The sequence below is a fragment of the Vigna umbellata genome, chromosome 3 (genome assembly GCF_029865625.1).
Source record: "Vigna umbellata cultivar VRB3 chromosome 3, Vumbellata_1.0, whole genome shotgun sequence".
In the NCBI taxonomy this organism is placed as follows: domain Eukaryota; kingdom Viridiplantae; phylum Streptophyta; class Magnoliopsida; order Fabales; family Fabaceae; genus Vigna; species Vigna umbellata.
In genome coordinates, this window is record NC_142167.1 from 6,322,309 (window position 1) to 6,337,289 (window position 14,981).

General features: G+C 30.2%; 1 protein-coding gene across 1 annotated transcript; it reads left to right on the top strand.

The window, feature by feature from the left end:
• The first annotated feature begins 8,037 nt into the window (after positions 1 to 8,037).
• On the top strand, positions 8,038 to 11,638 carry LOC124840404 (O-fucosyltransferase 20-like). The gene is made up of 6 exons (XM_047316457.2): positions 8,038 to 9,098; positions 9,341 to 9,506; positions 9,886 to 9,975; positions 10,121 to 10,404; positions 10,480 to 10,738; positions 10,985 to 11,638. The coding sequence occupies exons 1-6, from the start codon at positions 8,416 to 8,418 to the stop codon at positions 11,213 to 11,215; spliced, it is 1,713 nt and encodes a 570-aa protein (XP_047172413.2). The 5' UTR covers positions 8,038 to 8,415; the 3' UTR covers positions 11,216 to 11,638.
• Positions 11,639 to 14,981: the final 3,343 nt, after the last annotated feature.

Genomic DNA, 14,981 nt, shown 5'->3' on the forward strand with positions numbered 1-14,981 from the left:
CTTAAAATCAATTTACATATTTCTTTGAAAACAAACATATTTAAGAATTATACATGACTTGAAAGTGATTTTGAATACTTAATTAATCCAGAGACTGTCTTATTTTTACAGCATCATGGCTAATAAATACAAAGGTAAGTGATTAATTAAGTAGGAATTCGTTAAGTATATTAGAAAAATAATTTTTTTCATAACCAAATAATTAATTGTAGAAGAAGAAACTCTTCGGTTAAGTTAATATAATAGTGCAAAAAATATGTTACAACATAAAAAATAAAATGCATATTTATATATAAATTATTTTTTGTATACAATAAAATATCAGAAAAAAATTAATAATTTTTACAAAAATCTCTTAAGAAATAAAAATTTGCACATAAATATTTTTGTTTTTTATTTTGTCTAGGATCAAACTTTTTTGACAATTTGATTGATGAAGTTATACAAGATTGTAGTAGCTTTTAGTTGCTTGAAATTCTTCAGCGGTATATGACTTGGCATACGAGACAAAATAACAATTAATTACCTTTTAAAAGACCGTGTCATGTATATTTTTCCTACCATTTAGATAATTGTGCATGATCATTGTCTATTAATCTAATCAAATCAAGTATTTCATTTTTCGTCTAAAATACTCCAAAATTCTGAATTCATACAAATAATATATATTTTTTTACAAAATAAATGTAATTCAGTAGAATTTTTTATGTATCTACCAATCAAACTTACAAAATACATTATGTGTAACATAATTATAGTAAAATACTTTAGACGGTGAATAATTTGTTTTATGTGAGATTTAACTCGAGTAGATATAAGATTATACATTTCTCCTAAGTATCTTCAAGATGATAGATAACAGTAATGTCCAAGTCAACATTTGAAATGCAAAGATGGTGGATACCATGTTTCGGGGAAGTTCTTATCTAGAATTGATGAAAATTTTGACTTGAAAAGAAGAACCAAGAAATTGGTGATCACAAACCAAACCCACACGAAAATGAGAATGGCCAAACTTTGTACAAATGGGTTGTGTCTTTGATTGAAGTGAATAGATATGTTAGGGACAGTATGAGAAAATGAGATTAAGAGAGAAAAAAACAGAAAGGTCTTTGTCAATGCCATTATGATGTTTCCACTTCTGAGCAACCAAGAAGCAACAAAGATTGGAATGTAGTGTGCCCTTCTTTCATTGGCTCTTAATTTCTCTTCTTCACTTCATAATCATCCATTCATCATTCTTATCATTCTCACAACCCCACTTATATCCTTTTCTACTTCCTCACTTCTCTCGTAAGTAACTTCAATGTCAATTAACCTTTTTTTTTTTTAATTTAGTGTAATACCATGCCACAATACATTCATACTGTACTTTTTAGGTAAATTATCTTAATTATGTATCTATCTGACTCAATAAATATACTAAAGAGTATATTCCAATAAAGTTCATTAAGTCTCTTATTTTTTACTCTATTAAGAGAATATTCATATATTAATGTTAGTTTTTTTTAGTTTGATATTATGTTATTATTTATGGTAAAGTATCACTTTGATGTTATTATTATGTAAGATAAATATTATTTTAGTATTACAACATAGGTTCATGACCTATATTAATCCTATAAATATGATATTCACTTAATCTTATACATATTCTCTCATATTTATTTATATATAGATTCAAACTCTTTTAATGACTTTAGCGTAAGAGAGTCTTTTAAGGTGAGTTTTTCCTTGTGTTTCAAATTCAAGAGTATCATTAAGATCCCTATAAGAACATTTGGTGTCCACCGTGGCGATAACGAGGTTCTAAGACGAATCGTCGATCCTTAAGCCCTTTATTAGGGATGAAAAATCATTTTTCTTAGACCTCGATTGAAGAACTTATTTCATATCATGTCCAATAACTTTATATTATTTAAGAGTTGAGGTTAAAGGCAATTTAAATAACATTATTTCTTCCATCCTTCGATGTATTTTTTAAGACAAAATCATAATGAAGTTTCATGCTTCAAAACAGATAGTACTTCAAGAATACACTGATCGATCTTCATAAGTCTATTAGACTTGCGATTGGAACAAATTATATAATATATATGTGCGATACATTTCTTAATAAAGAAATATGTTAAGAAATATGAATGTAAAAGAAATTAATTATTTAATTATTAGTTATATATGGTTTGATTTAACTTTTAGACAATTGTGAACACAACTTTCTTTTTAAATATTTTTTATACAAAAAATGAAAAGGTTTTCGATTGTTTATCCAATAATATCTGGAATAAACATTAATTTTAACATTTTTTAAGTTCAAAGGTAATTTTTTTTTAAATCATAATTTTTCAAAAATAAGAGGAAAAATGGTGTTATAGGTGACAAATTTCACTAAAAAGAAGAAAAAAAAATAATGTTACATAACGCAAAGTGAAGATATTTTATTTCCAGTGCTGTCAAAACGAGTTACTCAGCCTAATCCAGCTCTACCCACCATGTGTTAGTTATTTAGTAAGTCAACTCAACCCAATTAACTTATTAGCAAGCCGAAAAAATTTGAATCCAACTCGGTCTATCATAGTTTAGTAGATTAAAGGAGAAAGATCTTAAATTATATTTATGATCATTCAAACATAAGATTTCATTCACACAAAATATCACAAAAATCTTTTTAGCAAAATTTTTAGTAGCTTTATCGTGACTCAAACCTGTTTTTCCATAAAATTGAGTTACTAAGTATAAAATTATGAACTTTTCATGTTACCTAATTATTAAATACAAAAATAATTTCATGTAAGCTTCCATTTTAATATTTTGTAAAATGACTAACTCAACAAAAAAATGCTTATTAGAAAAATTAAATAGGTCAATAAGTCATAGCTCACCATGGGTTTAACCTAGGTGAACCGACTTCTTAATGAGTTAAGTCCAAAATTGACCTTATCGAAATTTTAAATTTTTTTTAATCCAAACCAACCTGAATCCATGGTGGTATAAATTGACTCACATGTTCCAATCTATTTTTACAGCATTGTATATTTCTTTAATTTTTAATGTATATTATTTAGGTTTACATGTAATTACAAATTTTACCATTTAACTATTATTGTTTTGTAACTTTCTTTCTTACAGTTTATAAAATTTTTAAATTTTACGGATCAATAATAATTTTAGCGGAATGATACATATATAAAAAAAAATGAAAATTTGTTATAATTTTACAAAAATGAACATGATTTTGACCTTGTTTAAGTTTTTGAACACGTTATTATTCTGTTAAAAACTTAATGAACTGAAAAATTAAAAACAAAATCGGAAAAGCATGCAAAGAACAAAACACAAATCATAAAATTCAAAATGGTAATAACAAGGAATTTAATTACAGTTCGATGATGTTGGATTTTAAATAACTAATATTTAGAGCATGCAAATAAGAAAAACACGAAAAGAAAAATAAAATCAGTTTTTTCATAAATTAATCAAGAAAATTTGTTCGTATAATTTATCTAAATCTTATTTTTAAATTAATTTGACTTTAAAATTATTTCACTTATTTAAATATAAACTAGTTGATTTTTTTAGAAAAGTCTAAAAAAAGGTAAAAGGAATTAACTTCTTATAAACTATAATTAGTTGCATAGGTTGAAAATAAATGTTTAAAGAAATTATAACACAGACTTGCTACAATATATTGATTTTTTATTTTATTTTTCTATAATAATTTTTTATGAAAAGCTCTTCCAAATCTGAGTGGTACTACTTTTTTAGTTTTTAAACTAGACCTGTTAGATGGGTACATATTTATATAGTATTCGTGTTGTGTTTTCTGAATGCAGTTTCCGAAAGTTTTTATCCTCTGTTACTCCACACATCGTAGTAAGCAAAAGCGGCACGAAGCCCGCAGAAGGTGAGACTGAAATCCCATGTGGAATGCTGGACGCGTCGCTGTCCACCACGTGGCACTATTTGACAGCAAGGTTTTATCACATTCCAGCTGGCATTTTCTTTGAAATAAAAAAACCAATAACAAATTGTTATGTTTTTATAATTATGTCATTGACATGAAGTGTTTATTTTGCGATGTTATAAATATTTAAAAAATAATTAACTAATAATATAATTAAAATAATGATTATCTTCATGGTCGTAAGTAGACGACGTGTGAATATGAGTGTCCAGCGCACGACGTCCCATCATCATCATTCATGAAGAGAATTATTTTTCAGAAGTTTTATTCTATAACTTTTACAAACAAAGAAGACAAAAAAAAAATAATACATACACATATATATATATATATATATATATATATATATATATATATATATATATATTGTTCTGCTTTGCCAGATGGATTATGTATCAGACCAGCAAAAATACATTCTCAATTTGGATAAGAGAATAAAAAAACATAATCATTCAATAGGTTATAATATTATATATATATATATATATATAATTTTTATCTTCAAGAATTAGAGGATGAGATATATGTTTCTGTCTCAATGTTCCATCATTTTCTTCAAATTACTTTTCCATCCTTCACTAAAAGGATTTCAATATTCAAAATTGATTGTATTTTTATGACGTTTAATTGTACTTTTGGTTCGTAAGCTATCATAATTTATCATTTTTTCAATTTTAATTGGATTAATAAGGCTTGCAAATATATAATGCGTAAAATTGTAATAAGACTATTTATAATGATTTTTTCCAAGAACCCACAAGTGGTATTAAAACTACGATTTTTTCCGTTATAGCCTCAAAAGAGTGTGATTTAAAAAAAATGATTTAAAAAATGTTATTTTATAAAAACGATTTGAATGTTACCAGAAAAAAGAGACAATTATTTTTCTAACAATAAAAATCAATTATAAATAATGTTAGAGTGAACTTTTGAAATGTTTTGTAGCTTTGTAATTTTTGTTAGAAATTTTAATGGACGTTATATTTTATTCATGTATCCTTGATATAGAATAAAATGTAACATAATATTAAATATAAAATATTTATAATATCTCAATCTTAATCCAAAATAATAACTAATTTTTAAAATGGAATGATATTTTTAAAATTGAAAATATTTTCTAAAAGCTAATTTAAACAAAAATACATATTAAGTAAATATTTTTAATATTCCTTTTTGTTGGCTTAATATTTGTTTATTTGAATTTTAAATTTTTAAATTTGATTATCCTTCTTTTTGTGTTTGATTTTCTCCTTTTATTTTTTGTTTGTAATTTTTATTTTTCTCTTTCTTTCCAAAAAAATATCTTCTTTCAATTTGATATTCTTTATTGTATTTATTCTTTTATCAGCGTCATCTTCTTTGTTGGGAATTTCATGACGTTGTGAATTTTATGACAGTGACATTTGAATGTTAGAATGTGGATCTTCATCTACTTTCTTCACTTAGACATCAAAGTTCTTCAAAAGATATTCATCTTCTTTTGTGTTTCCAATTCCTCCTTCATCAAATCCAAAATAAATCTTTTTGTCTTTTGTATGAACTTTGAATACTTCTAGGTTATTACATCTTTTATCATACCAAGGAGATCCTAGGTTTGAGAGACGCTTAAAATTTGTTGCTCCTCATGTGGTTTTGTATAATCACTATTTATAATCCAATCTTTTGTAGATGTGTTGGTTGTAACTCATAATGTTGCAAGGAATAATTCATTCTTTGATTCTACGGTCTTTATATCTTCTTGACGATCTTGGGATTTGCATGCATTCTTCACATGTCCCAATTTACTACATTTGTGGCATTTTACATTTAGCCTCCACAAACACCAATTAGATTGGTGATTATTTTTCTTCTAATAGGGAGAAGATGAAAAAACATGATGTATTTGCTCCTTCGGTTGTTCTTGACTATGAGATTTTGTATGAAGTAAAACACCTTTCCATGATTTTCTCTCATTAATCTTTGTTGTTCTTGTGTTTGCAAGACATGTATCACCTTTGTTAAAATAATTATAGACAAATCTTTTATGTTTTATAATATAGATGCTTCATATCTCTAACACCATCACTAAAATTTTCTCAACAAGTTTAGAATTTGGAAACTCTTTTTCCTAACAATTTTAATTTGTTAGCAATACCCAATAATTTATATGTCTTATACTTTTTCATTATTTGCATCTCAAACTCCCTTATCAAATTTTAAACTTTCATGCGTCGAATCTTCTTTCCCTTCATATTCTACTTTTATATATTCTCAAATTTTTTTAGAAACGATTCCAATAAAAATCATTGTGAAGAATACCTACAAACAAACGTGACTTTTTACATTTGTAAAGGTTATGAAAATATGAAATATATATTGTACAGAGGAACTTGTTATCTTTTATATAATATATATATATATATATATATATATATATATATATATATAATATCAAATATACAATATTCATAATATCTCAAAAATAATAACTAATGTTAGATATTTTTAAAATTGAAATACTTATTAAAAATTAATTTAAATAAAAAACATATTAAGTAAATATTCTCAATGATTTTTAATTTATTGTGCATCCAAGATGTAGTGATTTATTTGTTTTAAAAGTGAAATGAATTATACTATGATAATGTTTTTTTTATTATATTTACTAATTCAATTTAAATATAAAAAACAATTTTCATGTAGAAATATATAAATATAAAATTATAAATATGTGTGAGGTTGAATTTAGTTATAATGAGTTTGTAATTAAAACGTGGTAAGAGATTATAAAAACTAATGGGGCATGTAAGATCTACTCAAATTTGCTATGATGAAAATTTTAATTGAAAAAAATCGAAATGCTAAAATACGTAATTACATTATTTGTAGGACTAGTAGAACCATAATTGATTATGTGGAGTTAAGTCATTAAAAAAGAGATATAATCTTCTTGTGAGATAAGTCTATTGTATCTATTTTCTTTTTTTCCATCTATGAGGTGAAGAAAAGTTTGTTAGTCAAATTGTGAGAGTGATAGATATTTACATAATAATAATAAAAAAAATCAAGACTTAATATCTATCCAATATCTTAATTATAAGTAATTGAAAGAATAAACAAAAAAGAAGTTTTAAAAAGTTATAAATAAAAGCATGTACATGATGTCGCTGCAGTGTTTGATAAAATGAGTTACTTGCTTATCATATATTTTTCCATAAACATACTAGGTTTAAGTGTGTTTAAAGCAATGGAGTTATAATATTGAAACATAACATGCTTGATATTTCTGTATAGTAAGATGCTAAAAGCCAGTTAATTTCTGCTTAAAGATGGTTCATTATTTAAATGTTCAAACATGGTTTTAAGGTAATTTTATGTGTGAGAAGCTTCGAGCATTGGAATGTTTTAGGGTTTGTGACATGCATTGTGTGAATGTAGGATAGGATGCGTCTACATTTAGTTTAAGAATTGCCGTATTTTGCGGGTCAATAACCCTTGACCAAAGATTTGAGAGTGATTTTGAACTTTTGTCAAACTCTATATTATTGAGTTGAATTTTAGTGATCAGCAAATGGAACAAGAAACTAAAAAATTTTATGTAGGTAAATTATGCTTGATATAATTTTACACACTATAAGTATCAACAAAAGTTAAAGAAAGTAATTTTTTTATATTAAAATAAATTTTAACCAAAATGTAAAAAGGTAATGAAAAACTCTACCAACTGGGCACATCATTAAATAGAATAATTGAGCTAATAAAATGTTTGATTTGTAAAACTTTTGGCAAAGAAATCCATGTATTTTGTGTGACATTGACACCTCTATGGCTTGACATTAGAATTAAATAGGTATGGATTTAGCTGTTGTTGAATATTAGAACCCTGAAAATAGAAAAAGAAAACATGAGCAATATATTTTGATTATGATTAGCAAGAACAGGATCCAAATATGGATGAAAAAGCAGACGTATGAATGCAATAATGAATGGGGGCTTAAGGGTCAATCTCTAACAAACATGGGATATAGTTCCCATATCCATCAAAAGTTGAGTTTTGAGAAGGATGGTGTCTTTATAATGAATGCCAAATGCCAACACATTAAACCAAAAATTCCACTTTAAAAACTGTTTCCACCAGAACTAAACCGAACTTGTCCAAATCCTCAAACCTCAGTTTTCATTCCTTTGATTAGGCGTTGAAACTTTGATCCAACTTCCTCAGACCCTCTTCTCTCTCTTCACTCCTCTTCACTCCTCTTCACTTCTCTCTCTAGAAAGTGAAGACTTTTGAATGAAAACTTGATTGAGGCTCTTTATAACAAACCAAACTTCATTATCTCTCATTATGTCCTTCTTCTTCTTATGAAGGAAGTGAAGTTCAGAACAAAAAACAATAAAGGAAAAGTCGTAACTCTTTCTCTCTCTCTCTCCCTCTCTTAATCACTCTGTGAAAAGCTCATCTCTTTTCAATGGCTAAGTCAAAAAACAATGCGAAGAAGTTGTCCTACATATCAGTTCCTTCTCAGATCATCAATTCTATATCTTCTTCTTCTCTGCAATCTCTTCTTGACTCTCCCAAGAAGACTTCAAGGAGCACCAACAGGTTCTTTTTCTTCTTCACAAACAGCATCTTCAGGAGGCCAAGATTGTGGTTTTTCACTCTCTTTCTCTTTGGTTTCCTTGGCATGCTCAAGTTTGGCCTCACCATTAACATCCCATTTTCTCCCCACCCATGTGCCACAACCCTGCCTCAGAACATGATCTCAACCCCACATCCAAAGTCAAACCTTGGTGTTGTGAGACAGAATAACATAAAAGATCAGGTTTTGTTGACAAAGGCTTTGGTTTCCCATGTGGAGCTTAGAGCACAGGGATTGGACAAGGTGGAAGGTGATGGAGGTGTTGAGAAGAGTGAGTTCTGGAAGCAGCCAGATGGGTTGGGATACAAACCTTGCCTTAGTTTCAGCAGGGATTACAGAAGAGCAACCGATGGGGTTCTAAAGGATAGGAGAAAGTACCTCATGGTGGTTGTTTCTGGGGGCTTGAATCAGCAAAGGAATCAAATTGTTGATGCAGTTGTCATTGCTAGGATTCTTGGAGCTTCTTTGGTTGTTCCTATATTGCAAGTCAATGTCATTTGGGGTGATGAAAGGTACATTTTATTCTTGTCCAAAGCCATATGGGTTTAGCTTATTGTTGGATTTTAAATTTTGGACAAGATATCAAGTAATGTTTAGGCTTAATAAATGCTTTATGCTCTTATTCCGATCCACTTGATTAACTAGTGTTAATTATATTTGTTTCCTTATTTGTGTTTGTTATAAGATAGTGTGGCGAGACTTTGATTGTTTTTCCTTTTTTGTGATGTTTTCCATTTGTTTGGTTTGATTGCAGTGAGTTTGGTGATATATTTGATTTGGAACACTTCAAGAGAGTTCTTGCCAATGATGTCCGAGTGGTTTCAGCATTGCCATCAACGCACCTAATGACAAAACCAGTGGAGGGAAGTCCTCCTCTTCATGTCACTCCCAGCTGGATCCGTTCAAGATACCTCAGAAGAGTAAGAACTTGTTTGATTCTCTCCGCCCTTTTTGTTTTTAAAACGGTTTTCCAAAACAGTTGTACAGTACTCAACAATCAATTTCTCATCCAAAATCTATAAACTTTTGAAAATTATTTCCACAAAAAGTGTTTTGAAAACCAACAACCAAAAACGGTTGGAGACGTTCTCTTATCCTGTAGTGTTTTCTTCAGGTGTTCTGTTCATTGGTTTTTCTGTAATTCTTAATGGGGTTAGCTTCTCCAAATTTTTCTGGTCCATTAATATGATAGTTCATATGGGGGTCATTTTATGCATGCCACCTACATTAATATGAAAGTGAGTGTTTTCATTGTTGTTTGGAAAAAAAGGACACTTTCCTGACTGTAGTCTTGCGCAGTTCAACAGAGAAGGTGTTTTGCTCTTACGTGGTTTGGATTCAAGGCTTTCCAAGGATCTTTCTCCTGATCTTCAAAAGCTTAGATGCAAGGTATTTAGAATTCAAATTCTCTTGCTTTCTGTATATTTTAAATGGGAAATAAAAACAAGAAACCAGGTAAAATCACCCTTTAGAAATTGGCTTGTATAAGAGTAGGTTGCAGATTGTGAAAGTTAGTTCTGATCTTGTGTTTCAGGTTGCTTTCAATGCACTGAGGTTTGCTCAACCGGTTCAGGAACTTGGGGACAAGATTGCAGAGAGAATGAAGAGCAAGGGACCTTACCTTGCTCTTCATCTAAGAATGGAAAAGGATGTGTGGGTGAGAACTGGATGCCTACCTGGTCTGAGTGAGGAACTCGACGAGATTGTTAGCAATGAGAGGATAGAACGGCCAGAGCTATTGACTGCAAGATCAAACATGACTTACCATGAAAGGAAGATGGCTGGTCTGTGCCCTTTGAATGCTGTGGAGGTTACCAGGTGAATACAACAGCACTTTTGGTTACTTGGTTGTTTTTCAGCATGTTCTGATAGATGTTTTGGTTCAATTTATAGGCTTTTGAAGGGTCTAGGAGCTCCAAAGAATACTAGAATTTATTGGGCTGGAGGACAACCTTTGGGTGGAAAAGAAGCCTTGCTTCCATTGATCCAAGAGTTTCCTCATTTTTATAGCAAGGAAGATCTTGCCTTGCCAGGAGAATTACAACCCTTTGCAAATAAGGCATCCATAATGGCTGCCATAGATTACATAGTCTCTGAGAAGAGTGATGTTTTCATGCCATCTCATGGAGGAAATATGGGCCATGCAATTCAGGTTTGCCTGTTATGTTGTTGTTAGTGATTCTTCTTCTCTTCACAAATGTCAAGTTATTTTCACTTTTGGTTTGGAAGATAGGAAATGGTGAAAACAACATTTTACTATTTTTACCTTCCCTATTCAAATCTAGGAGAATAGGAAACAAAGTGAAACCAACTTGGTAGTTTTATATCTGTTTGTGAAAACAGGAAACTAAAATATGCAATAGAAATAAAAATACTTAAAATGGTGTTTCACTTTCAGGGTCACAGAGCATTTGCTGGGCACAAGAAATATATAACTCCAAACAAGAGACACATGCTCCCTTACTTTCATAATTCTTCCATCTCTGAAGAAGAGTTCAACAGAATCATCAAGGAGTTGCACCAGGACTCATTGGGGCAGCCAGAACTTAGGACTATCAAAGCTGGAAGGGATGTTACAAAGTATCCTATTCCAGAGTGCATGTGCAATGACTCACATGCTAATTCCTGATCTAAAAGTAGTACCAAAGTTTGTGGCATGAAGGCTATTTAGCAAGGAAGAAAGTGCAACTTTCAATAGGATGTGCAATTTTGACCCCTTTGGAGCACTTCAACTGCCTTTCTTTTCAAGGTAACCATGAGAGTTCTGGGCACCCAGTTTCTACTACACATCATTTCAAGCACTCTTCTCTACTGGGAGGTGTACCATTATTCCCTAAATACGTTTACCTATGATTTCAAGCACTGTACATTTCCATCGTCATTCAGATGATAGATTCAAAATAAAATACAACAGAAGATCATTCTTTGATTTTTTATACAGAGATTGTATAGGATATTTGATACGTTCTCTTTAGCTGTGTAATTCTTATCACAATGTGAAGACTTGTTGATATTTGTGTATATATATATATTATCATTAGTTTTTGGATTATTGTCTGATCATAAAGATCACCTTGTGCAACCCTTGCTACCATTTAATTCACCACTGCGAAAGTAAGACAAGTTAAGAACTTGAAGAAACAGAATATGTGATTTGATTGGTATTCCAATACCAGAAAAGAAGAAAATCTTTGTAAATATTCATGTAGTTTTCATAAAGCTTTAATTTATTTTTTCATTGGAATGCTACTAACAATACTATTTTGGCCAGTTTAATTATCCTTTTAAAGTGATTTTGAAGTTACTAAACTACTTTTCCATCAACAAGCAACTACTTTTAAACAAAACAGTTTTGTTTTAGCAAGCATTTTGTCTACTGAAAGTTAAATTCAAAAGATAAATTCAAAATGTCTTTTTGATTAGTTATTCACTTATTGGTCAAAGAACCTCAAGACCATGTTTAAGAAGACTGAAATTCTGCAAATTATTGGCATATGAGTTAAGTTTATGGTTTGGTTTTATCAAAAAAAATGGTCTTGTATGAACAAATTTGAAAGAAAACCATATTCTGAAAAGTTGTTTTCCAAAGTTTAGACTAAAGCAGGTGCAAGTCTGTAAATGAGCAAAAGAAGTTAGTTACGTAGGACCACTGCATTGCCAGAACATAACATTATTGTAAGGTTGGCATTATGTGTTTGTTTTGGCATTATTCTGATTGAGGTTTGATGTTTGTTTCAGGGTACAGTGACTGTTATTGTCTAACATCTTATCTCAAAATCATCCAATTACATCAGACATTCTACTCTTTCTGCTCATGTATTCTTCTTCTGTGAATAATATTGCATTTGCATGGTCAAATTTAAATTTTGGTCTCATTTTTCTTTCACACTAATATCCAAACAAAATCTTCATACACAGTAAAACTATTAATGTGCATTACAAAGAATTTAAAAACCATATAAAAAGTTATATCTAATCTCTTAACAATAGACAAAATTACATTAACTGCTTGTTAATAAGAGTAATAGGTATGTACCGTTGTGGTAATATCTTGCACTGTCAACAAATTAGAAAGCTATACTTGATATGACTTTTAATGTAACTTTTTGTAATCAACAAATGCAAAAAAGACTTATATTAAAAGTAAATTATAACGAATCAATAGTATAAAACTCTTTGCATTAAAGTTAAAGTCTTATTTAATATCTATTAAATAAAGAGTTGAACATGAGCTGTTATTTTTTTCAACATTTGATGTATACACATGACTGCTACTTTTGACGTGTAGATTCCTGAATCATGAAAGAGATCCTCCTTTCCCTAGAATGAACTTGACAGGAACTTAGCATGAAATTGACTGGATTTAAAATTGTTTCAAAAAATACAGTTGATCCAATGCTTCTGGCTCGAGTGCAATTTGGAACAGAAACACATCATGTTATTGGTGGAGTAACATTCAGACACTATTTGTAAGCATGTTTCCATGAACCAGGGTATGAGAATGGCTTCAAATGTTCTTGGCTGGTTATAAACAAGTCAAACAACAGCAGGACCAACTCTAGCTTGGTGTTTTCTTCTTGTCAATGTTATCCAGCAGCATCAGCTGTACCTGAAAAGTTTAAAACCAAGGGACCTGCCAAGTGTAATAATGGTACCTTCTAAAGTTATTCTAACTGGCCCCCTTTTAGTTTTTGCTGCATCTACCTGCTACTATTCAACTTCAATATGACCTCTATTCACTGCTTTGATTCCCAGAACAAAACCTTCATTAACCAATCACAGAATTTACATGCAATTGTAGTTATGATTTCACATAATTATTATATCTGATTTATCTTTCAAAGTTTTGTATGGCAAATGTCTCAATACATTATATAGATTATATGTAAATTCATCTTATCTCTAATACAAGATTTCCAACATATTCTCTCGTGTTGAAATATATATCTTGAACATAAAACTAGGAATCAGTGAATGGTATGATAATAGTAAATGACAAAATAGATTCAATAAACAACTAATTTTATTATGATAAGTTTCAATGACTTTCATATTATCTTAAGATTATGAACTTTAAACCTAATTTAACTTTGTAAAATTTGTTTGTAAGATAGAGTTTGTAATTATTTTTGTACCATATGAATCGGACGGTCCAAGGAAGACCACACAGGATCAGCCTAACCGGACGGTGGCAGAATAACCGCCCGGTAGGTTATCTGGGTCATTAAGACCATGATCAAGGTAAGCAGCTATTAGAGCTATTGAGCTAAAATTGGGCCGTGATTAACTTTTCACTAATCCTAAACCCATGACAAAAACTATAAATACAGGTCAAAGGTAAGTGGTAGGTACGTTGCACATTTATTGCACATTTATTACTATTCTATTGAATTGTGGAACAATTCATACACTGACTTTGGCATGGGAGGATCTTTGATAGGTTCCCTCCCGGACGGAAAAGCAGGACAGCGGAGCTTTGAGCAAGACCGGACGGCGAGAAGGCAAAATTATGGAAGAGTTTGGTGAGTTAACCCCATAACCTAAACAATTTTTATTGTAAATTTATCTTATTTATAATCGATGTAAATATTCACCATAAAAGGGTATGTCCTCCACCCTGGTACCATTGCACAATGTCGTAGGAAAAAGCTCTAAGATTCCTTGATCACCACCAACTGGTCCCCATGAGACAAGATATCAGTAGTACTGTAACAAGGCTGTGTAGGCTTGTGCATGTCCTGCAGTGGAATTCAGCATCAAAGTAGTGTGTGACATGGTGTTATTGGGACCCCACATGGCCCATAAATCCAAAGTTTTCTTGAAAATTTATGGGATCATTAAAAAAAAAAAACAGGTATGCATGCATTATTCAGGTGTGTGCGCCTTTAAGAAGCTAAAAATAATCTCAATTATGGGAAAATTCGTACCAGAAAAGGAGCCAAAGGGCTAAAAGTTTATGCAGTAGGGAGACAATAATTGAATTCAACAATTGTTTTTGTCACTCCTGCTAATGCAATTACAGCGAATCAAATTCCCTTAAATTTCATCACTCATCTTTTTTGTATCACAGGAAACAAAAGTTTCGTTAACTCAGAAAATTAGCTGCTTTATTCACCAAAGATGGTAAGTGTCAGACATATTCAGTGTTTTGTTGCTGTCTTGCTACTGATAAACATTGAAGTGTTTTAATCAAGTTTATGATATCATGGAAAACACAACTCTTTGTTTCTAATAAAGACCTCAGACTTTTTTTTTAGATTAAACTTTTAACTTCTTTTATTCTTAATTTTTTAAATATTTTCACTGGTCAAAGTTCATGGATTTTTTGTATGTTGAATGACATGGTTATGTAATGAAAATAGTAATAGTCCAGACTTATCACGTCATCAATGTTC